The sequence below is a fragment of the Pelobates fuscus genome, chromosome 7, assembly GCF_036172605.1.
Source record: "Pelobates fuscus isolate aPelFus1 chromosome 7, aPelFus1.pri, whole genome shotgun sequence".
In the NCBI taxonomy this organism is placed as follows: domain Eukaryota; kingdom Metazoa; phylum Chordata; class Amphibia; order Anura; family Pelobatidae; genus Pelobates; species Pelobates fuscus.
In genome coordinates this window covers 200,811,257-200,835,264 of record NC_086323.1, presented here as the reverse complement: position 1 = coordinate 200,835,264, position 24,008 = coordinate 200,811,257, and the positions used below count along the sequence as shown (strand labels likewise).

Here is a 24,008-nt window from a genome sequence, read left to right as displayed (position 1 = left end):
CACGGATCTTAGACTTCTCAGAGAACAACAAGCTGCAGCTACTCCCCAAGAAAAGCAGAGTTGGAAAGACAAGGGGGTGATCCTCCAGAATGATGTCTATACTATCAACCTCAAGTTTTGTCTGCCCAAAAATATGTATCCAGCCGTTGTCCAATGGGCTCATGGACCAGCTCATCTGTCCAAACATCTGATGAACTCTTTAATTGATAAATACTTCGAAGCAACTGGTATTACTACCCTGACACAGAACTATTGCAGATCTTGTACAATTTGCGCAAAATGTAAATCCGGGAAAGTTATCAAGGCTGCTCCTAATCACTTGGCTAAACCACTGTACCCTTTCCAAAGGATTCAAATTGACCATATCCAAATGCCAAAGAGCGGGCGGTATGAATATGCACTGGTCATAGTGGACATGTTCTCGGGTTGGCCAGAGGCCTTTCCAGTTGCCAACCTTACAGCAAAAACTACAGCTAAGCACCTTCTCACGGAAATAGTCTGCCGGTACGGAGTACCAGAAGTAATTGAAAGTGACCAAGGAACATATTTTACTGCACTATTAACCAGGGAGGTCTGGACAGCACTGGGGGTGACCCTTGCCTTTCATACACCATATCACCCACAGAGTAGCGGTAAGGTAGAACGCATGAATGGCACACTGAAGGCCAGAATGCTTAAAATGTCCCAAGAGACTAACATGCCCTGTCCTAAGAGTCTTCCTTTAGCACTGTTCAGCATACGATACACCCCTAGGGGGAAGCATAGTCTGTCCCCTTATGAGATCCTATTTGGTACAGCACCTAGGTTAGGTTGTTACTTTCCCCAAAAACTTCAAATCCAGTCAGACGCTTTGGTAGATTATGTTACTGCTCTCTCTAATGCCTTGACCAAAATCCATGCCCAAGTGTTTTCTTCTATTCCAGATCCAGATTCAAATACAGGCACACACAAATTACGTCCTGGTGACTGGGTTATGGTCAAGAAATTTCTAAGAAAACACACCCTCGAGCCAAGATTCGATGGCCCGTACCAAATATTGCTAACAACCGCTACCTCAGTAAAGCTGGCCGGGAAGAGTTCTTGGATACACACTTCACATTGCAAGAAAGTACCCAATCCAGAGGAAGCTACCTCCGCTGAATCATGAGCTTCCTGCGCTTATTTTTGCTGCTAGGCCTGACAAAGGCCCAACAAGTTGCTATTACTAAAGACAATCATGTTTACACATTTTGGTATAACTCATCCAACACACATGTGGCTACTTTTACTTTTGATTATTGTGATATTGTTCATTGTACCTTCCCACAGACACAACATTCTGCCATATACAAAGACATACCTAACAAGAAAGACCCATATATCTGTGTAACAGGGGGCCGCTGGGGACATCACTGTAGCTCCTGGAAAGCAGCTGGATGGAACACCGGTAGACCATGGGGCTACAAGCCCCAATGTGCTTGACAGGGTTGACAAAAATGGGAAGCCATTGTTACATAGAATGACACTGTGTAAACCCGCAGGGTCGACACCTATGAAACTTACTTTAAACATAGAGCATCCCAGTCCAGGGGATGCCGGGGAATATGTAATGGGTATGTAAAAAACTGGCTTTTCAGACACAAATTTGTGGCTGGAATGGATGAGATATAATGCAAATTCACATAATAAGACCAATTGTTATGTATGTGGTGGGCAAGGCCTCATTTAGGGACTGTGCCCCTTAGCCTACCTCTTGAGGTCGAGTTATGTTTTCTGAGCCTTTATGTACAGACACCCACCAATTCATCCACCTGCGAATCATGGAAAAGGGTGTATCCCATTACCCAGGGGAATGTTAGACCACCCGATGGAGTTACAATATACCCAGGTAATTATACCTGTTATGTAATGTATAAAAACACTGGTAAGTTCATGGGCAAGTTCTCACCCGGTTATTGCGCTATCTACCATGAACCACCTATAAAATTACTGACAAATCATATAAAATCAGTTGGGGATATTTATTGGCTATGTGGAGATATGCAACTAAGGTCCCAATTGACTGGCCTATGGTGGGGGGAATGTACCCTGACTAAGGCTATAATGCCCATTCATATTATTTCAGACGAGCACCAAGGCCCACTAGACTCCCCATATGCATATTTTCGAGTCAAACGAGAAATACCCCTTCGAGGAAGTTTCGACCCTCATATTTATATTGATGCCATAGGGGTGCCAAGGGGGGTGCCTAATGAGTTTAAAGCAAGAGATTAGGTAGAGGCAGGATTTGAATCTCTTGTGCCACTAATCACTGCCAACAAAAATGTCAATTGGATAAACTACATTTACTATAATCAACAGCGGTTTGTTAATTATACCAGAGATGCCTTACAGGGCTTAGCAGAACAATTACAAGCTACTTCCCAAATGACATTTCAAAATAGAATACTAGCTAAAAGGGTGGAGTATGTAAAATACTCCCCGACACTATGACTTGTTGTACCTTTATTCCTGACAATACTGGGCCTAATGGAAAGGTGACTATGGCAATAGAGAAATTAGATAACCTCTCTGACGAATTGCAAAAGAATTCTGGGGTCCCCAATACATGGGATAGATGGTTTGGATGGATGAATGGGTGGCAGAAGTCCTTACTCCAGTTAGGAATAGCCGTCCTGACAGTAACAGTCATCTTTCTCTTCCTGACATGCTGCATACTACCCTGTATACAGAAATACCTACAGAAGACAGTAGGACAGTCCATTGATAACGTAACTCCCACATTTCTACACCAGGATATTGACGAAACAGAATGTGACACACCACACACCCCTCTACAGTCCCATCAGTTCAAACAGACTACTGCTTTCCTATAGGGATAGTGTAGGGATAGCGTCTGTCTTTGCGGGCAGAAGTCTCACGTGGGAGAAGTGGTGGGTTAGCCACTGCGGGATACCCACGGAGTGAAGTGTTCGAGGCCTGTAAGACAGATGTGCTGCAGCCATTTAGGGACATGTTAGGGACAATTGTAGTTGTCTGTTTAGTAAATAGCCATTTTAAGGGGGGACTGTTGTGGAAATGGAATATTATCCTGATTTCTTAAAACTTGTAAAATGTCTATTTACTTTATATAGTTCTCAATCAGCATTAATCGTTTTATATGATTTACTTAAAATTGTCGCTAGGGCCAGGGAGTTTCCCTTAGTCATCGAATAACACCCTTACTAACAAGATGGCGCTGGAAACTGGGGGAGACCCGCATGATGCCAGTGACATCACACCCGGTAGGACGAGCAATAAATCAACCACTTAACCCCTAACCAATTATTGATGTAGAAATCTATGTTATCTCTGACAATGCTATGATGTATTTTTTGCTTTATAAGGGGCATGCCTGCCCCTCTAATAAACATTCCTCAAGTTCTTCATTAACCTGAAACTTGTTTCCGGTGTGAATTACTTCAGGGAGCGTGCACGCATTGTTTCTCAATTTGGACAGGGGCAGATACGCAAAATAATCAATTTATTGATTGATTTCCACTTCATAGAGATCAGCTTAACTTTACAAATCTGAGTACGGCAATTAAACCAGTTGACAGTCACAATTATTTAGAGTATTGATCGGAAAATGATTCCCAAGCACCCCATTGGTCTTGGAACTGAGCCATGTTACCCCTCTTGGCCCATTCTTTTTCGTGGTTGTATGTGGTTTTAACTCTACTGAGTACATCTGAAATGGAAGTGCATTTGTAGCTTTTCCAGTGGAAAGCAATGCTTATGTTTACTGCCAAAAGAGTATTAATGACAGCTGCCCCAGACGGGATAAAACCTAAGTTTAGAATCAGGTGTAGGAGGAATCCAGCTGGTGTGAGCGGGATTTTTAGGCCTATCATTGTGCGTATTACCGACTGCACGTTTAACCAGAGAATCTGTATGCTCGTACAATCCCAAAATATGTGTCTGATAGTGCCTTTTTCTTTCTTGCATCTCCAGCAAGTAGAGTCTATTGTGGGATATATTTTACAGAGTCTGCTCGGAACCATATACCATCTCATCAATATTTTAAAGTAGGCTTCCCAGTGTGTGGCAATTTGAGGACGGTTTAGTATGGTTAATGGCCATTTCCCAATCGGATGTGGGGAACATCACTTCTAAGTCCTCTTCCCACTTGAGCATGTATGGCAGTTTGCTAGAGTCTGTGCTGACTATTTGTTCTGAGTAGCAGAGTGATAGGAATTTGAATGAGGGTGGTGTTTTAGTGGCTGTATAATATTTGTGGCCAAGTTTGTTAAGTGATGTTGGGTCTATATATTCTATTGCCTTGGATATTAGGATGTGTTTCACTCTTAGGTATAGAAAAATGTCTCTGGGCGGTAGGTTATGGGAGATTTGCAATTCTGGGAAGGGACGTACTCCCTCTTTGTACAGAGAATGTACTTAGGTGACACTTTGTTCCGACCAGTGGCGTAGGGGAAGGTCTGGAGAGATTGTTGAAAGGGCTGCTAAAGGTGCTAGAAATATGAGTTTCTTGGGGGAGTATAATGTTGCACTCCATGAGATCCAGGAATTTATCAGGAATCTCGTGGTGGGTAATACAAAAGATGCTCTGGGTGTGGATAGTGACCATAGGAGGTTAGGAAGAGAGTGGATATGGCAGAACTCTGATTCAAATTGGAGCCAAACTGGTTTGGTTCTGCCTGTCATGATGTCTAGGCCTTGTGCTAGAGTTGAAGCCTTGTAATAGTTTTTTTTTTATGTTAAGGGGCACTAAGGCCTCCTTTCCGGAAGGGAAGCCAGAGAGAATGGAAGGATACTCTTTGTAACGAACCCTGAAGTGGTAGCTAGTGGTTCGTTTGATTTGAGCCGAACGGCCAAGAGTGATTATAGCTCGCCGTTCGGTTCTTTGCATCAGACAGTAAAATCCCAAAGACACGAAATCTTCTAGTACAGCTTTCCCCAAGTAGCAATCAGGTACCCAAACACCAGCCGACACATTATGAAAGGTGTAACAAGAATAGTGTTTATTGCGACCATACAGGCTTTTATGGAGGTCCCCTTGCAGGAGGACCTCCCACAGTACACAAACCAAATAGCCAATCATAATTTACAGTTACAATTAAACACTCCCTTTCTAAGCCTGTGAGATACTCAGTAATCCACGAATGGAGCCTCCTGGCTCATAGGAGCGATTGTCCCCCTCATACGAATACATCAAAGTACCGAAAAGTGCTCTCCTAGCTGTTCGGAAAATAAAGATCCAGTGTTCGTCTGTTTGGGACCGGTGTTCGGGAAGTCGAGTGTCCGATTTTAGTTCCAGACACTCGACGACCAAGTCCCGCTGTCTTTGTTCTAACAAACAAGATGGCCGCCTTTTTCGCCGCCACGGATATACGAATGGCGGCCACCCTGAGAGAGCGCTTAATTGACGGGCTCCTTTGAAGTCAATGAGCCAGGAGGGTGGTCGGTGTTCGGTAGTTTCAATCTACCGAACCAAGGTTGCATAAAATAAATGAATGAAGTCAAATAAACGAATGCTCAGAGAAAACCACAAAGTCCCGGCTGGTTTTCTCACACTTTTGGTGGCTTTTTCTTCCAGATATAGGCATTTATAGTGGATTGGAATCGTTTGAGGAGAGAGTTAGGAAGTGCTATGGGTAGTGTTCAAAATAGGTACAGTATATTAGGCAAGATCATCATTTTGATAGAGTTAATCCTACCCAACCACGATGTCTCCAACTTATCCTAAGTGTCCATTTGTTTGGATATGGTGGAAAGAACTGCTTCCTGATTCTCTTTAATAGTGTATGTTCTGGAGTGTGTTAGTTTGATAACCAAATAGAAATAGATGTCTTGCGACAATCGAATGGGTATTTTTCTTGTAGGTTGTCTCTAAGAGGTAGGCTTAGTTTGATGGGAAGGATTTTGGTTTTGCTAATATTCTTATAGTATGATATTTTACCATACGAGGTTAATGTTTTAAGGAGACGGGGAATGGAGGTCTCTGGTTTTGACAAAAAGAGCATGATATCGGCAATTTTATTTTCCCCTGCTGGGGATTGTAGTCCCGGGAGTAGGGGGTCATGTTTTATTGTTCTTACTAATGGTTCTAGGCACCGGATGAAGATTAAGGGAGAAAGTGGACATCCCTGTCGTGTACCATTAGTTATATAAAAAATTCTTGATGTAAAGCCTGTGTTGAACACCTTAGCTGAGGGGGATGTGTATAATGCCATTATGCCTGATATTAAGGTTTGAGGGAATCCAAAGGCTGCTAAGGTGGCTTCCATGTATGCCCAGTTCAGGCGGTCAAATGCCTTTTCCGCATCTAACGCCATGAGAACCCCGCTCTGCCTATGATGGTTTGATCAATCCATTAGATCCATATAATTTCTGGTATTGTCCCCTACTTGTCTACCGGGGACAAATCCTGCCTGTTCACTCGATATTAAATTAGGTAAGATGGGTTTGACTCTGGAGGCGATTAGTTTTGCGTATAGCTTCACATCTGCGTTTAGTAGTGATATTGGTCTTAAATTACTGCATATTGTTGGTGGTTTGTTCGGTTTGGGCAGTGTAATAATGTATGCTTCTAGCATTTCAGGTGGGAATTTGCCGGATTTCTGTATAGCATTAAATAGTTTCGTTATGTGTGGAGTCAGTTGAGTTAGCAATTTATTGTAGTAGTAGTTTGAGAGCCCATCGGGACCTGGAGCCTTGTGTTTGGGAAGGGATCTGATGGCCTTTGTGACCTCCTCCTCAGTAAAGTGGGCATCTAGAAGTTTGTTTTGTTGTGGTCTTGAGAAGCGTGACCTTTTGCAAGTAGGTTAGCACCTCTGCGTTATTGGCGGTATGCGTGTCCTTGTTTTTATTTAGATTGTAAAGGTCTTCGTAGTAGAAGGACAATTCATCTACTATTTTAGTGGGATTATAGATTTTTGCGTTCGATTTAGACATAATACATGGAATTTTGGTTTGGAAATATTCGGATTTTAATTTGTTGGCTAACAATTTCCCTGCTTAATTTCCCATGCTGTAATAGGTTTGTTGAAGTTTTTGCAAGTTCATAGTATACTCTTGAGTGTACAGTTGTTGGAGGTGGTTTTTGAGGTGTGGAAGTGTAGATTTGTCCACTATGCAGAGATCTATTCGTGTGTATTTCATGTGTACCTGTGAGAAGTAGGTGTAATCCTGCACTGTAGGGAATTGGTTTCTCCATGTATCGTAAATATCATGTGAGTGAAGAAGGTGTGAGAAAAGTTTGCTTGCATGGACTGAGGATTTGCTAGGTGGTTTACCCTGTGTGCGTTGTATATCGAGCAAGAGGTCTTGGGTGCAGTTGCAGTCCCCGCAGATTATCACATGACCTTGTTTCATGGATGAGATTTTTTGAATCGCTTTATTAAGGAAAGAAAATCGGGCTTCATTGGGTGCGTATAGGGATGCGACGGTTACTAGGATTCCATTCAATTCGCCCACTAAAATTAGTAGTCTGCTTGGTCAGTGTTTTTCTTATGAAGTGTAAATGCCCAGTCTGAGTGAAATAGTATTGCTACACCTTTAGATTTATTAGGAGCATAGGCATGGTATGCTATGGGGTATCAACCTCAGTTGGGGTGGGTTTTTATTGTTAAAGTGGGTTTCTTGCAGGCAGACTATTGCTGCATCTGCGGCATGCATATCCTTTAACACTTGTCGCCTCTTGTATGGACTGTTAAGGCCTTTAACATTAAGAGATAGTATTTTCATCAGATTAGACATCATGGGGGATGGTGAGTGCCCTGCGGTGTAAAGCTTGTGTATCTGAGTGGTGGTGTTTTTCATCTTCTCGAGGGAGATGACTTGTACAGAACTGTATTGTAGTCTCATGAATGCGATCCTATTGGGAGTTTAGCTCAGCGTAAAGTTTCTCTCTATACGTGACAATTGTCAGCCATTGCGGCTCCAAACCATATACACATTTACCTGTGAGATAGAAAAAGAAAGGGGAGAATAAAAGGAACAAAGGTATTTACATAAATCTCCCTTGACAGGGAGGTACATACTGGTCATATAGAGATCACAGAAAGGTGGTCTCCAGAGATGACCTGAAAGGGGGGAAAAGGACTCCTAACAACCCGAGTTAAAACAATTTTGTTGTGATAACTACGAAAAATCAGACCCGTATTGAATGCATTTGGTTATCTTGGACATCGCCGCTTACCAGGTTACGTCAAAGTGGCATGCAATGGACACCGTGGGGATTGTTTCTGCGGAGCAGTGTAGCTATTGCTATAGCTAGTGCTTTCAGCAGGTTTGGTAACTTAGGACACTGTACCGGATTGAGGTGTCGTGGAGACGGTAACGGTACTGAATGTTGGGCGTATTCACCTAACAGGGGTGGGTCACTGTAGTGCGTATGACTAGATATATCATGTACGTGAAAATCTATGGGGGCCCTTATATGGGAGTTGACCTGTTTGATTAACACGTAATATAAGCATAGTGGTAAAGACTACGTGTCATTCAAGACGATTTCCTGGGTACACCAGGTAGTAGCCAGATTAGCAGTAAAATTGCGTTGAGGCCTATATATGGCTGAAACAGTTGCTAATATGTTAGTCAAATCCACTGTTAGTGGGATGTGATTCGAACAAAAGCAATGCATTAATGAATATTCTTCTTTGCAATTACATACAGTTATAGAATGATATTTTTACTATGTGTCGGCCATTATTATAACAATGAATATAAGCAAATATTAATTGTGAAGTTGGTGACTAGCGACTACATATAAAGACATGGCATTACATTAACTTGGAGAATATACCCAAAGTGACCGTCCTGGTTAGACCGAGATTTGTTGCACCAGAGTTTATGATCTTTTGGCTGGGGCTCCTGCCATCCGACACTCCGCCTGGGCTCTTCTTGGGGAAGCCCCGACCGCTCTTTGCTGGGGGGCATTAGAATTGTTCCACAGGCCCCATTCTGTGAGTAACTTCATACCCTTGATTGGGTCATTCACCACCTGGGTTTTTCCCTGCCTCCAAATCAGCAGTTTGGTGGGGGTAGTCCCATCTGTAGGACACATTATTGTTCCGTAGTGTTTTAGTAATGGTGATAAATTCTTTGCATCTCACCATTGTGGCTGCTGATAAGTCCGCAAACAAAGCGATGTGTTGATGGGGGTCTGGAAGCATGGGAGATTTTCTAGCTGCTGCCAGGAGTGTGTCTTTATGGCCAAAGTAATGGAATTTGACGATGACATCTTTGGGGACTTCGCTTGACAAGCACCTTGGATGCGGGAGTCTGTGCATACGGTCAAAGTCCCATACGGAGTCAGGTAGGCCGGGAACCAGGATGTACGCTGAAAGAGCATCGTGGGACACATCATCAGGTATGCCTTGGAAACGAACATTTTGTCTCCTTGACTGCTAGTTTTAGTTTTAATGTGTCGTTTTCCTCTGATGGCCTCTGTACCTTGTCTACCACTTTATTATGGGCTGCGCATATTCTTCCATTCTATTTTCCAAGTGGCTGGTTCTGTCTCCCAGGTTGGAGAATTCTCTTGTCAAGTCTCCGTCAATACGGTGGAAGTCTGCTGTGATCATGGATCGTAGCTCTTGGAGCATTGACTCGTAGTCGGATTGACCGTCCGACATAGCCACTGTATCGTAATCATCTTGGGAGTCTTTGCATCAGTCTTTTTTCATTAATTTTGCTGTTTCTGAGAGTATCAGTTGCTTAGAAGGTGACATGGTGCCTTTTGCCACTTCTTGTAGAGTGTGGGGATTGAGATTTAGCAGTCAATTTTGCTTTCAATAGTTTATCAAGTTGATTTTTTTTGTCGGAGCTCCTAAGCCAATGCGACCGCTCTCACCGGAAGTTAGCCACGCCCCCCATTTTTAAAATTTTTAATGCTGGGGCCCAGAAATAGTGATCCTACAAGTTGCCAGCAAGAGGCATGTGTCTTGGTTGGAATCATGCATGTTGCGGTTGCCTCTGGGCTAGCTGGAGGTTGGACCGCTTGGATACCCTGGTTCCTGATGTTGGAGAGTGAGAGCGCTGCTCCGAGCTGCATTCAGTGATAAATCCTGAAAGTGTAGAATAACCCCACTAGTTACGGTACAGCTAGGATAACACCCTTCCCTACAAAACGAGTCGAGGCTGTAATTTGAGGGTAAGACAAACTGATTTAATGGCACTTATGCATGGCAATTTATATGATCTTTCAGGCCAGAGGACAGCCCCCTCTGGACCTGATGGGACACGGGACAATGCAATGTCCCAACCAATAGAAACACATAGCATCGTTTTAAAACTGCTCCTCCCAGCTTGAAGATAATGGGTTCCAATGGTTATACTTTATTATACTATAATTATCTCCAACTTTCACACTTTAATACATAAATAGTACGTTCCACCAGTCTCTGGATAGCTCTGATCTGAGCGCATCCACTGTACTGATTGTGCTCCGATCTCACGAACGGTTCAGTAGAATTATAACATTATAGTTCATTCAGTGAATTTGTATCCGAATGAAGTGGGGTATCGACTTTCTGTAGCGGGGCTCGTGCAGTTTCCCTGCCACTTATGGTTACAGGGATTTTCCCCCTCGGACCTGCTGAACCCTCGATGATAAAAAGATGGCCCCCGCCTCGTGTTCAGTATACGAACAGCGACCAACGGGAAACAGACAATTAGCTTGCGGTTTACCGCAGGAACCACACTTTAATTGGGGCCACACACCAGAGTGTGGGTGGTAGTTGTTCGGTAGTCCTTTCGTGATTTTTTCGGTTAATTGTATCCGTATGAGGGCCACCCTGCGGCCAGTCAATTAGGCTGCAGTTAACCACAAACCACAGCCTCTGGGTGGTAGCGTGTTCATTAGTCCATTCGGTACCTTGCAAGGTGACTAAGGTTAAGTGGCGGCAGAGGCCAAGGGCTGGGTGGTCGGTGGTTCGTGAGCACGAATGAGGGGCTAGGTTCATTCATCTGTTATTCATGTGAAACGTATCCAGGCATCAATACAAGTAAAAGGCAATAGTAGCAACAAAAGAGGGTATAAAACAGGGACAGAATGGTTCTTTTCTAGGAGAGAGGGGCTTCCGTAACAATGCAAATTTAAGTCATGCTAAACAACCATATTCATTGAAGTGTATTACCAGTGGAACAGGCTAGTTAGTATACTCTGTAACTTCCAGAACATGCAACCAAGTGGAGTAGAGTTTGTGGTGCAGGTTAGGCATCTACGAACAATAGCATGGGGGTGCCACAATACCAATGCATCATATGTACATTGACTGCTACTATCAAAGTTACTATTTGTTGTGTGAACATGAGGGGAAAAAAAATAACAATTTAAGATATTTTATTTCTATATTAATCCAAATATTATTCTAAAATCACCTCTCCTGTGTGAGTTCTCTGATGACAGACAAGATCTGAATTTTTGACAAAACATTTCCCACATTCAGAACACGAGAACGGTTTCTTTCCTGTGTGAGTTCTCTGATGTGTACGAAGAGTTGAGTGATAGCCAAAACATTTTCCACATTCAGAACATGAGAACGGTTTCTCTCCTGTGTGTGTTCTCTGATGACTGACGAGCTCTGCATTTCTGACAAAACATTTGTCACATTCAGAACATGTGAACGGTTTCTCTCCTGTGTGAGTTCTCTGATGTCTAAGAAGATTTGAATGCTGCCCAAAACATTTTCCACATTCAGAGCAGGAGAAGGGTTTCTCTCCTGTGTGAGTTCTCTGATGACGGACAAGATCTGTATTTTTGACAAAACATTTTCCACATTCAGAACATGAGAACGGTTTCTCTCCTGTGTGTGTTCTCTGATGACTGACGAGCTCTGCATTTCTGACAAAACATTTGTCACATTCAGAACATGCGAACGGTTTCTCTCCTGTGTGAGTTCTCTGATGTCTAAGAAGATTTGAATGCTGCCCAAAACATTTTCCACATTCAGAGCAGGAGAAGGGTTTCTCTCCTGTGTGAGTTCTCTGATGACTGACAAGCTCTGCTTTTGTGACCAAACATTTGTCACATTCAGAACATGTAAACAGTTTCTCTCCTGTGTGTGTTTTCTGATGACTGACAAGCACTGCTTTTGTGACAAAACATTTGTCACATTCAGAACACGAGAACGGTTTCTCTCCTGTGTGAGTTCTCTGATGACTGACAAGCACTGCTTTTGTGACAAAACATTTATCACATTCAGAACACGAGAATTGTTTCTCTCCTGTGTGTGTTCTCTGATGACTGACAAGCACTGCTTTTGTGACAAAACATTTTCCACATTCAGAACACGAGAACGGTTTCTTTTCTGTGTGAGTTCTCTGATGTGTACGAAGAGTTGAGTGATAGCTAAAACATTTTCCACATTCAGAACATGCGAACGGTTTATCTCCTGTGTGAGTTATTTGATGTCTAAGAAGATTTGAATGATGCCCAAAACATTTTCCACATTCAGAACAGGAGAAGGGTTTCTCTCCTGTGTGAGTTCTCTGATGACGGACAAGCTCTGATTTTGTGACAAAACATTTTCCACATTCAGAGCACGAGAAAGGTTTGGGGTGTATGTTTACCATCTCCTTTATGAACATACAGGAATCTGACAAAATGCTTGTTTTTTTAGAGTTAGACTTGGCTATGTTATTAATAGATTTCTTCATATCCTTGCTTCATGTACTTTTGTTCTGGTCACCTCTCCTGACAAATACACCTGAAAGAAATATACTGCGAGTTAAAGGAAATTGCTATACTTAGAAAAACAGACAATATTTGCATAATATATAAGAGGTATGACGATCAGGTGTCATAGTAATTGTGAAGATATCAAGTATTTTGTGTGCATTAGCCCATTCCCTAGCTAAATTGTGTATACTCCTTTTTACTTTAATTTGCTTTGCAAAATTAGATTTAGTCCATAAAGCCTCACGTATCTGCATTTATGCTAAAGGTACAAATTACACATACTGTGTATATCACATACATTCTAATCACATATATTCTAAACACACACAGCACATCATTTCACTGTTATCCCCCTACCACTGCCACTGGAAGGCTGTGCCAAGTATCTACTACTCGCCTCTAGCACTTAAACTAGAAGGTTGTGCTATTGAAATTGTAGTAGATACCTGGTTTGACCTGCCCGTGGAAATGTACTGGGATGTAAAGAAAATCTGTCTATAACATTTATTGTTTACCATACTTAGAAAAACTGACAACAATATTTCTATTAAAGATAAGAAATAAGACTATGAAACATCATGGTGATTGAGCAAGACCATAAAAAAATACTTATATATGCAAAAGGCCATAGGCCTAAATTTGTGGGAGGAGTTTTCCCTATAAAAACTCTACCCCCTTGCTTACCTATGCCATGACAACCAGCACTTCCGGTTTCTTCGGCCCTCCATTTGTTTCAGAAGCAGCCACGGACTCGTCTTCAGCCACTGACTTTTTTTTCTTTGATTTTTACTATATGTATTTTAGTTAATGTGTGCTATGGTCATTGCTGCCGCGCAGGAGTGATGGGAGTTTGAGTGCAGGACTTGTTTCTTTGTACTGTTTCTAATACGTCTGTCACTATATCTAACGCCGGTTAGCTAGCTCATACGCAATTACATACTAATAGAGAAAATGTATGACAAACTTACCGTAATTTTCTTTTCCTGGCTATTTCTCATGGCAGCATCACTTTTGGGTAGCTCCTCCCTTAGCAGTCACAGGACAGGATTACTGTAACCCTCTCCTGATTGGTCTCCCCAAAAGCCGTACTGCCCCGCTACAGTCTGTAATGAATGCTGCAGCTAGACTGATTTTCCTATCCAGTCGGTCCTCTCACACCTCGCCCCTCTGCCAGTCCTTACATTGGCTCCCTGTATCCTATAGGAGTCAATTCAAAGTTCTAACCCATACATTTAAAGCACTGAACAATTCCAGCCCCTCTTATATCTCTTCACTGATCCAGAGGTATGCCCCTCCTCGTACCCTCCACTATGCCCGCGACCACCTCCTGACCGCTGCTCGCACCCGTACGGCCAACTCGCGATTGCAGGACCTCTCACGGGCGGCTCCTCTCCTGTGGAATAACTTGCCTACTGCCATCAGACTCTCCCCTAGTCTTCAATCATTTAAGAAGGGCCTTAAAACCCATCTCTTCAGGAAAGCGTATGGCCTCCCAGAGTAATCTCTCCCTTACATACCTGTCTCTTGCTCTCCTATGGGATAGTGCTTTGCTCTCTCCTCCAGCTCTGCTTCACTCCTACTTGATATTTCCTATCCTAATGTTTCTAATACCCCACCTCCTATAGACTGTAAGCTCATTTGAGCAGGGTCCTCTTCAACCTATTGTTCCTGTAAGTTTTCTTGTAATTGTCTTATTTATTGTTACATCCCCTCTCTCAAAATATTGTAAAGCGCTACGGATTCTGTTGGCGCTATATAAATGGCAATAATAATAATAATAATTAGATTAATTAATTAGACTGATAGGTATAAAGAGTCCCTCCTCCCCTTACACCTCAGTCCAATTATAAAGCTGAAAAATAAAAGAATGGGCGGGAACCCTGATGCTGCCATGAGAAATAGCCAGGAAAAGAAAATTACGGTAAGTTTGTCATAAATTTTCTCTATTCCTGGCTAATCATGGCAGCATCACTTATGGGTAATACCCAAACTCACAAAATTATAGGGTGGGAAAACTTAAATCGAGAAAAGACAATAAACAGACTCTATGCTGCAAAGAAATGTAATATAAACGGGACAAAGAAACCGTAGATAGAACACTCTTCCCAAAGGAAGTGGAAGGAGTATCCACATCCAACTTGTAGTGTTTCATGAACGTCATCGGGGAAGACCAGGTGGCTGCCCTGCAAATATCATCGTACGGAACCTCTGCCGAAGTCGACAATGCTCTGGTAGAATGAGTTTTTATCTTCATTGGCGGAGATCGATCTTTAGAGATATATGCTTTCCTGATCACTAGCGAAATCCAACGTTTTAATGTAGATAAAGAGGCTGCCTCACCTCTCCTGGCTCCTGAAGGTAAAACGAAGAGGTGGTCAGTTTTTCTGTAAGACTCAGAACGCTTAAGGTACATAGACAGGCAGTTCATGACATCCAAACGTTGCCACCTAACCTCCTCTTGCGAAGAAGGATTGGGGTAGAATGATGGAAGAACCACTTCTTGAGAGAGATGAAATTGAGAGACCACTTTAGGAAGAAACTCGGGTTTCGGCTTCAGGCACACATTATCATGATAGAATTGTAGACAAGAAGATAAGGTAGAAAATGCTTTAATCGCCAAAATTCTTCTTGCGGAAGTAATTGCCACCAAAATTACGTCAGGAGGGTAGCATCCAAACTCTCAAGAAGAACGAACAGATCCTCAGTCAGGTAATCAAGCACCAGAGGAAGGTCCCAAGGAGGGGTAGTAGATCTGGAAGGAGGTCTCAACCTGAAAGCTGCCTTGAAGAACCTGGAGATCAAAGGATCTGAAGTCCATGAGATGTTGCATGAAGCTGAAGGGGCCGAAGACTGATCCCTAAGAGTGCTGAGACTAAGGCCCTTCTCCAGACCCTCTTGCAGGAACTCCAAGATTTCAGTATTGCGAGGATACAGGAAGTAAACGTGTTTGGCCGAAGCCCATTCCCGGAACACATCCCAGATCCTATGGTAGCATGAGGAAGTAGAAGCTTTCCTTGATTGCAAGAGGGTATTGACCACATCTTCTGAGAGACCTAGTTGTTGAAGTCTTTCTTTTTCAAGACCCAAACCCCCAATTTGAGGCATTCTGGATGAGGATGGAATATTGGGCCCTGCGTTAGCAGATCCTCCATAACAGGAAGAGGCCAAGGTTGTTCCTGGCTCATCATAGACAATAGGGGAACCACAGCCTCCGAGGCCAAATCGGAATTATGGCAATAACCTTCTTTCCTTCCGACCAAACCTTCCGCAGGAACCTGGGTATCATGGGTAGGGGAGGGAACGCATACCCCAGATCGAATGACCAAGGAAGAGAGAGAGCATCCTGGCCCATTGCCTGACCGTCCGGTTGGAGAGAGAAGTAATTCTCCACCTGATGATTCTGGGAGGGCACCATCAGGTCGATCTGGGGCATGCCCCACCGACAGGCAATCCATGCAAAGACTGCCGGGTGAAGTTTCCATTCTCCCGGAAGAATTTCCATTCTGCTGAGGAAGTCCACAGTCATGTTCTCCGAACCTGGAAGATAGATCGCCTTCAGACCCTGTAGATTGGGCATGGCGATTGTCATCAAGGGAGCCAGTTCCTTCAAGAGCAATCTGCTTCTTGTGCCCCCTTGGTTGTTCATATATGAAGCAACTGCTCGGTTGTCTGTTTTGATCAGTACCCAAGAATTTAAGATCCGTGGTAGGAACACTAAGATGGCCTTGGTCACAGCTCTCAGTTCTCTTAGATTTGTGTGTAGCTGACTCTCTTCTCGGGTCCACTTTCCTTGAGTCCATGTGGAATTGAAGTGGGCACCCCATCCAAAAGAACTGGCATCTGTTGTAATAACCTTCCAAGGAGGTTCTTCCAATGGGAAGTCCTGTCGAACTGGAGAAGGAAGCAATTCTGGACTTGACGAAACTTCCACTGGGCCCATTTCACCAACCCTATAGTTGATGTTAAAGAGACTCATGACTTCTCTTGCAGAGGCAGTCTCGAGACCTTGTAGCTTCCCTACTTTGTCTCTGATTTTTGTGACCCTTTCCGGAGACAGGAACACATGGGCAGATTCGGTGTTTATCACTGCTCCGAGGAATATGATCGTCTGAGAAGGAATCAGGGAGCTTTTCTCTATGTTCAGAAGTCAACCGTGATCTCGAAGAATATTCATTGCCACCAACGTGTGATGAGCTACCATCCTTTGAGATGGACCTAAGATAAGGATGTCGTCCAAGTAATGGAAGATCTCGATACCTTTCTCCCTTATGAAGGCTATCAAGGTGACAAGAACTTTCGAGAACATTCTCGGCGCCAAGCTGAGGCCAAACGGTAGTCCCCGGAACTGAAAGTGCCTTCCTAGCACCCAGAACCTGAGAAACTGCATATGATCTTGATTTATAGGGATTTGGTAGTAGGCGTCCCTTAAGTCTATGGAGGTCATCCAGTCTCCTCGTTTGACGCTCTTTAAGATGGTCTGTAAAGATTCCATTTTGAATGTTCTTACATCGAGCATGGAGTTTACACCCTTTAAGTTCAAGATGAGCCGCCACTTTCCCTGGGGTTTTGGGAAAAGAACACTGTGGAGTAAACCCCAAGGAACCTTTCCTGTCTTGGAACTTCTTCCACCACTTTTTGTTCCAGAAGAGTAGAAATGCAGGTTCTCATGGCCCTTCGTTTGATGCCTGCCAACACCTTGGATTTTTTTGAAGAAAGCGGATTTTGGGCGAGAGGAAAATTCTATCCTGTAACCTTCCTTTATGATGGAAGCGACCCACACGTCCGACATATTGTTGGCCCACACAGGGTAGAAGAACTTCAGTCTTCCTCCCACAGTCCCCGAACGGGCCTGAAGACCTTCAGGAGTTCTTCCCAGAGGTTCTAGCTCCTCTTCCTCTGGAAGCCTCATTGGAAGAAGAGTGTGAGAAGGATTTCCATGAAGAGTTTCTGGAATACTCCCTTCCCGGTTTATAGCTTCTGCTGTCCCGAAAGGACCGATCCTTGAAGCGCTTATTCTTCCAGGAGGAGGGAAAGCTCTTTCTGCTTACTTGAGGCAAAAATGCTTTTTTCCCCATCCGCAGCTTTTTGAATAGCATCCTCCAGAATCTTGCCAAATAGGAGATCCCCCTGGAATGGAAGGCCACACAAGGATGCCTTAGAGGCATAGTCCGCTCCCCACGAATGAAGCCATAATGCCCTTCTAGAAGCCACAGGCAGGGCCATACTCTTGGCAATCATGCGAGTGATGTCTAGGGAGGCTTCTGAATGGAATTCCGTGGCAAGGCTAAAGTCCTTGAGGCTCTCCAAAAGATGTTCCCTACAGACACCCCGGTCAATGTCCTCCTCCAAATTAGCGAGACACACTCTTAAGGCCCTGGAGAGAGTGGTCAGAGCCACTGCCGGATGAAGGGCGGAGCCCAGGGCCAAGAAGGCTTTAATCAAATCTCCATCCATACGCTTTTCCATAGGCTCTCTAAGATATGCCATGGTGTCAATAGGAAGCGTAGTTTTCTTTGCCATATGAATCACCGCAGCGTCAATCTTAGGAACCGAATTCCACAGGCAGCAGTCCACGGCAGAGAAAGGATAAATCCTTGTGAATTTATTTTTCAAGGTAGATTTCCTTTCTGGCTTATTCCATTCTTGAAGGATCATGTCCCTGATCGACAAATGCACCGGGAAGGTAGGTCTATTAGGTTTTAGGTCTTCAAAGAACTTGTCAGCCTCTCTCACTACAGACTTTTCTTCCGTGAGACTAAGAGTGTCTCTGAGAAGGGTAATAAGCCTATCAATAGACTTCGAGTCGAGAGACCTGGAGGTATATTCAACTTCCTCCTCACCATCATCTGAGACCTCCCACACATCAGGGTCTTCTCCAGAGCTGGAAGACTGAGGTTCCGCTCTGCGTCTCTTACTCAGGCCACTAGACACCGTGGAAGATTTAGGAAATGCAGCGTTTAAGGTCATCCTGTGGAGAACCCCCACTGGGGGCATCTGCCGCTTCCAATAAGCATTCCCTGCAAAGGTTCCTTCCATGGGGAGCAGGTGATGAACAATTAATGCATTTATTGGACTTTTCCCTTGATTTCATTGCTGGGGAATCCAGATGCTTGCTGGGGCTGAATAATGACAGAAAAAACCTCCAGGCAGCCAAGAAAAATAGCAAAGGATGAACTTCAGAGAAAACCAGGACCGAGATCGCCCGAACAGCTGATGCAGCGCACAGGCAGAATGTCAGAATCCTCAAGTTTAAATAGAGATGGGGAAACCGTCCGGTCCACGCATGCGCAGACCGCTGGAACGCACGCCATGCGTTCCAAACGCTCGCGGCCAATGCAAATTACTTCCGGGTTCGCCGGATCCGGCCGCGACCACCAGCCTGTCTGCTGGAGCGCATACTGCGTTCCAGCCCACAATGCCCGAACCCCCAGGAAGCCACAGGCAGTTGGGGAAGTGCCTCCACGGCCGCAGAAGGCACCATGACAATAAGAAATCCCAGGAGACCCCTCAGGGAACCAGAGAGCTTCAGAACATCAGCAAACACTACAGGTAGGATCACCCCACAGGAGGACTCCCTTAGTATGGATTCAAAGAACTGCCATCAAGGTATGGGGGGGGATTTTGGACCCCAATTATTATGGGCAAGCTGATAACAAGGGGAATTTATACATAAATAAACAGGAACAGTGTCTCCCTCAGAACACCTGACAATTATCCCACGCTGCAGCTCAGTTTTTACACTGAACCTGACCCAGTTAGTCCCGCTCATGCAGGCTGTTTACTGGGTCCTTCAAATGAAGAGAGGCTGAACTTCACTTGGAACGAACCCACGACAAACGCAGGAAGGCGGCCATAAAATAAAATGTAAAAAGTCCTGTAGAACTTGCTAAGGACAGGAAAAAAGACTGAGGTGTAAGGGGAGGAGGGACTCTTTATACCTATCAGTCTAATAAATTAATCTAATTCATTCCTGTCCTGTGACTGCTAAGGGAGGAGCTACCCATAAGTGATGCTGCCATGATTAGCCAGGAATCTGTATTTACGGAGTTCCTTTGCACGGTACTCATATTGTCCTCATATCATACGTGCATCTTAGGTGCCTATTTCTAGGATTAGCAAGTTTTTCTTCCGGCCAATTGTGTTTCAGGTATTTCCATTTCCGTACACTCATTTTCTTACGCGCATATTCCATCATAACCAGTACATCAAGACCTCATATTGCCTTGTACGTTTACACGTTAATTTTCAGTTAAAACACTTGTTTTCCTGGCACTATAGTGCCCTGAGGGTGCCCCCACCCTCAGGGTCCCACTCCCGTGGCACTGAAGGGGGAGGAAGGGGTTAATCCCTTACCTTTTTTCCAGTGCCGGGCTCCCTCAGCGCTGGTACTCTCCTCCCTCTAATGACGTCCCTGGCTGAATACGCATGAGCGGCAAGAGCTGCGCGCGCATTCAGCCAGTCTCATAGGAAAGCATTCTCAATGCTTTCCTATTGACGCCCGCGTCTTCTCACTGTGAAAATCACAGTGAGAAACACGGAAGCACCTCTAGCGGCTGTCAATGAGACAGCCACTAGAGGCTGGATTAACCCTATTATAAACATAGCAGCTTCTCTGAAACTGCTATGTTTACAGCAAAAAGGGTTAAACCTAGCTGGACCTGGCACCCAGACCACTTCATTTAGCTGAAGTGGTCTGGGTGCCTATAGTGGTCCTTTAACCCCTTAAGGACACATGACATGTGTGACATGTCATGATTCCCTTTTATTCCAGAAGTTTGGTCCTTAAGGGGTTAAAGGGCTTGTCTTAATCATCCTATGTTCAGGAACCTCTATACACGATTTCACTAATCTCTTGTTGCGCTATCCGTTTCCAACCTAGGCTAGCAATACCATTGACAAACTTTAGACACATAGAATAACATCACACCAAAAAAAAAAAAAACATTTCTTATTTTGTTCCGTCTTACTATCATACATTTTACTTATTACACGTATCCCCAATTTTCTTCCAGGTGCATATAAGAGACTCCTATCCCATGAGAGCTATTTCTTAGGCTCAGTTAAGGGTACAATATATATATATATATATATATATATATATATATATATATATATATATATACACACACACACACACACACACACACATATATACACACATACTGTGGGGATATTTATGGGATGATAATAGTAAACAGTTGAGAATTGCACTATTTCAATTCTCTCAGATCTTAGAGATCGTTATCATGTAAGTGAAATGTATTCCATACAAATAAAATCACAATTTGTTATAAAAATAGATATAATTTATTGTGACAAATTAAATAATAATATGTAACATGCGTGATAATAATCAATGAATATTTAGTATAACATAAGTATGCAATACGATGGCAATACACGTTCCAATGGCTAACAGCATCAACTGTCAAGACTTTATGATGCCAATATTTATGAGGGTACTTCACAGACAGAAAGTGAAACTTTCACACAGTGCAGCGAAAAGCCATACAACCTTGGCTAACAGTTCAACTGAGTAACCCTTTCAATGCTGGCTAGATCCTCCTAGGCATATAATATCCTATTCTCATGTAATTTTCAATTAAAATAACATTTAAACCAGCTCATTAATCATTTCCTGGAATCATCCAGTAAGAATAATCTACCAGATTCTATAAGCCGAATTTTAATTTGCCTAAAATATATCTTATCTTATTTTAGAGCAAATCAATACACCTGGATAAAAACAACAGTATGCCAACACGTGATAATATCACATTAATATATATCATTTTATAGCATGACAGGAGGCTTAATATTTGCTTAAGTCTCTCTTTACTAGAACTCCACAGCAGCACATTAACATAGAGAGATAAACACCAAAGACAAAAACATAAGGTATCTATATAAGGCTCCTCCTAAGCCACCATTTCCTCTTTCTTTGCTGCTCCGCGGACAGTACAGGTCAGAGTACCACTGCCTCCTGTTTTTCTGGGTGGCTGTGGGTTTTTTATATGGGACATTTTGGAAATGCAATTTATTCATGTGTATAATTTATTCCTTTCTACTGAATTGTATTTGTCCTATTTTATTGCTTGGTTTCTGTTTTCCTGCATTCCGTTTTATGCTTTGGCTGCTTCACATGTATTTTTGTTCCTCCGCTTTTCTGTGTTTTCTTTTCTGCCTTTGGGTTTGCCCACTGTTTTTCCCTGTGAGTTTGTTTGCTTTATGGTCGCCGGGAAGCGGTCTTTCGACCGCCTCCCATGCCGACCGTCGGGACCGCGGAGAAAGACTCCGGCGGTCCCTCGTGCGCCGTGTATCGATTCCCGCCCGCCGGCTTCGTCCGCCGGGCGGGAATCCCCTATCTGCTTCCCTGTCCCTCCCTCGCCTCGCTCGCAACCTGGCTATTCACGGGCGGCGTGGGGAGGGTACAGGGAGCCTCACTGTTGCCGCGGGATGCGGCTCTCTATGCGCCCTCTCCCCCGCGACCCATGGTCGGGTCTGGGGGTGCGCGGCTCTCTGCTGTTTCTGCCGCGTGTGCGCCCTGCACTTAAAGGCGCAGGGCCTCTTTTTCTTTCAGTTACGTTTTACTCACCTCACATCCCTGGGGTCTATTCTCCCTTGTGTTTAGAGGGTGAGACCATGAGTAGTTTTTTCATAGAGGCTTGTGTAAAGTTTCCTGGTAGTTTATTCTTTCTACTGGGGATTAGAAACGTTTATTCTACCTTCCAGGTATCCCTGTATCGATCAGTTATCCCTTTCTGCACCCATACTGTGTTACCCATATACTCTGCTATACTGGGTTAAATACGCTCTTTTTTGGTTTTCCCTGTCTCTATGCATGTAGCAATAGAATGCACATTGTTTGTAACTCTATTAACTGCAATCTCACTCAGTCACGGATTCTGTGCCTATTCTGCTTTCTCTATGCATGCTGCCTGGACTAAGTGGAGATTGATTTCTGCTCTGCATCTGCATGCTTCCTTCATGGGACCCTGCTTGGGGGCATTATCCCCGCACTGGCCTGGGCATGACCTGGGGACCTGCTACATCTACCCTGCACACCCTATTTTCAAGTTTACCTGCATGTCAGCTATTGGGATTTGCTTCCCTGCCTCTATTTGTCACTGCCGGTTCAGCCCGTGCCCATATACTGGCCAGCCTTGTCTGTGCCCTTATGATTGGCCTGTTTTATCAGTGCCCCTTGATTGGCCTGCTTTGTCTGTGCCCCATGATTTGGCCTGCGTTGTCTGTGCCATATTACGCATGCTACTGGCCTGGCGGACCCATTCCTGGCCCCCTGTTATTGAGCCTGCATGCGTTTATACTTGCCTCTGCCAATTATAGGGGTGCGGCCCCTACTGCCTGCTAGGGATACCTGTTATCTATCTCCTCAGGTATCACCTACAATCATCTCGGACATTATGGAGGCCTCTGCACAGGAGCAGATTTTGCAGGCGTTGATTAATGTGGCGGTGCCCGCCACTGTGGAGAAAGCCCTGACTAGGGCCCTCCCGCAATCACGACTGGAAAGGGGTGCAAGAGGATCCCCCTGCTTGGCAGACGACTCGGCGGAGTCAGACTGTCACGAAAGAGAGCAGGCAAGTGCGCAAATGCGCTATTGGAAGGGTGAAGGCCCTGAACCACGCTCCCGGAAGGACAAGACTCCGGCGAAGCGACATGGTTCGAGGTTATCGAACCTCACCGGCCAGGCGCCGCCGTCTTTCGGGCGCAGGGGAGGTGGACTCCTTACCCCCCCCTACTTTGGCCTGCTGGAGGAGTGGCGGGCGGACCAGTCTCCCTCGGATGAGGGAGATGATTGGATGAGGACCGTGGGCGCTAGCTTAACCTTTTTCCAGGATCTTACAAAGTCTACCCTCATGTGGCGCAAAACCTTCAGCTCCCTCACCAACAGACTGAGGGCAGCAGACATCACCTATCGATGGGGGGCACACGGATCCCTGGTGATACCACAGAACGGATCCCAACTCACACTTGCCTCCATGGAAGAGGCACCCACAATAATACAGGCCTTGGGACTGGACCCACCGACCGCCAACTCACCCTCAAGACCCTCTACTACCAAGTGGGACCCAGAGCGCACCGCAACGTTTGTACCGCGGAACAGAAGCCCTCGGTCCTCGGACCCAAGACAGCCTCAAGGGACTGGCTGACAATGAGGCACAGTAGGGACACCTTCCCAGCGCTCACCTTTACCTCAGGTCTAAAGACTGCAAAGTTATTTTCATTGAACGTTTAACATTTCTTATAGTACCCTGTAGCGAAAGCCACTTCGCCACTGTGTTTTGGAGGGGGCTGCTTGCCCGCCTCTTACCCTGTGACT

The 24,008-nt window shown here is 44.4% G+C and overlaps 1 protein-coding gene across 1 annotated transcript in view; it reads right to left on the bottom strand.

Annotated features, from left to right (window-relative positions):
* The window catches only part of LOC134569295 (uncharacterized), a 732,490-nt gene extending 715,850 nt beyond the window's left edge, over positions 1-16,640 (bottom strand). Inside the window, exons 1-4 of the mRNA XM_063428214.1 lie at positions 16,105-16,640; positions 15,456-15,770; positions 15,005-15,065; positions 11,365-12,561 (exon numbers count right to left, since the gene is read on the bottom strand). Coding sequence (XP_063284284.1) covers positions 11,365-12,561; positions 15,005-15,065; positions 15,456-15,770; positions 16,105-16,640 — 2,109 coding nt within the window. The remainder of the gene's footprint in view (positions 1-11,364; positions 12,562-15,004; positions 15,066-15,455; positions 15,771-16,104) is intronic.
* Between the last annotated feature and the right edge of the window lie 7,368 nt (positions 16,641-24,008).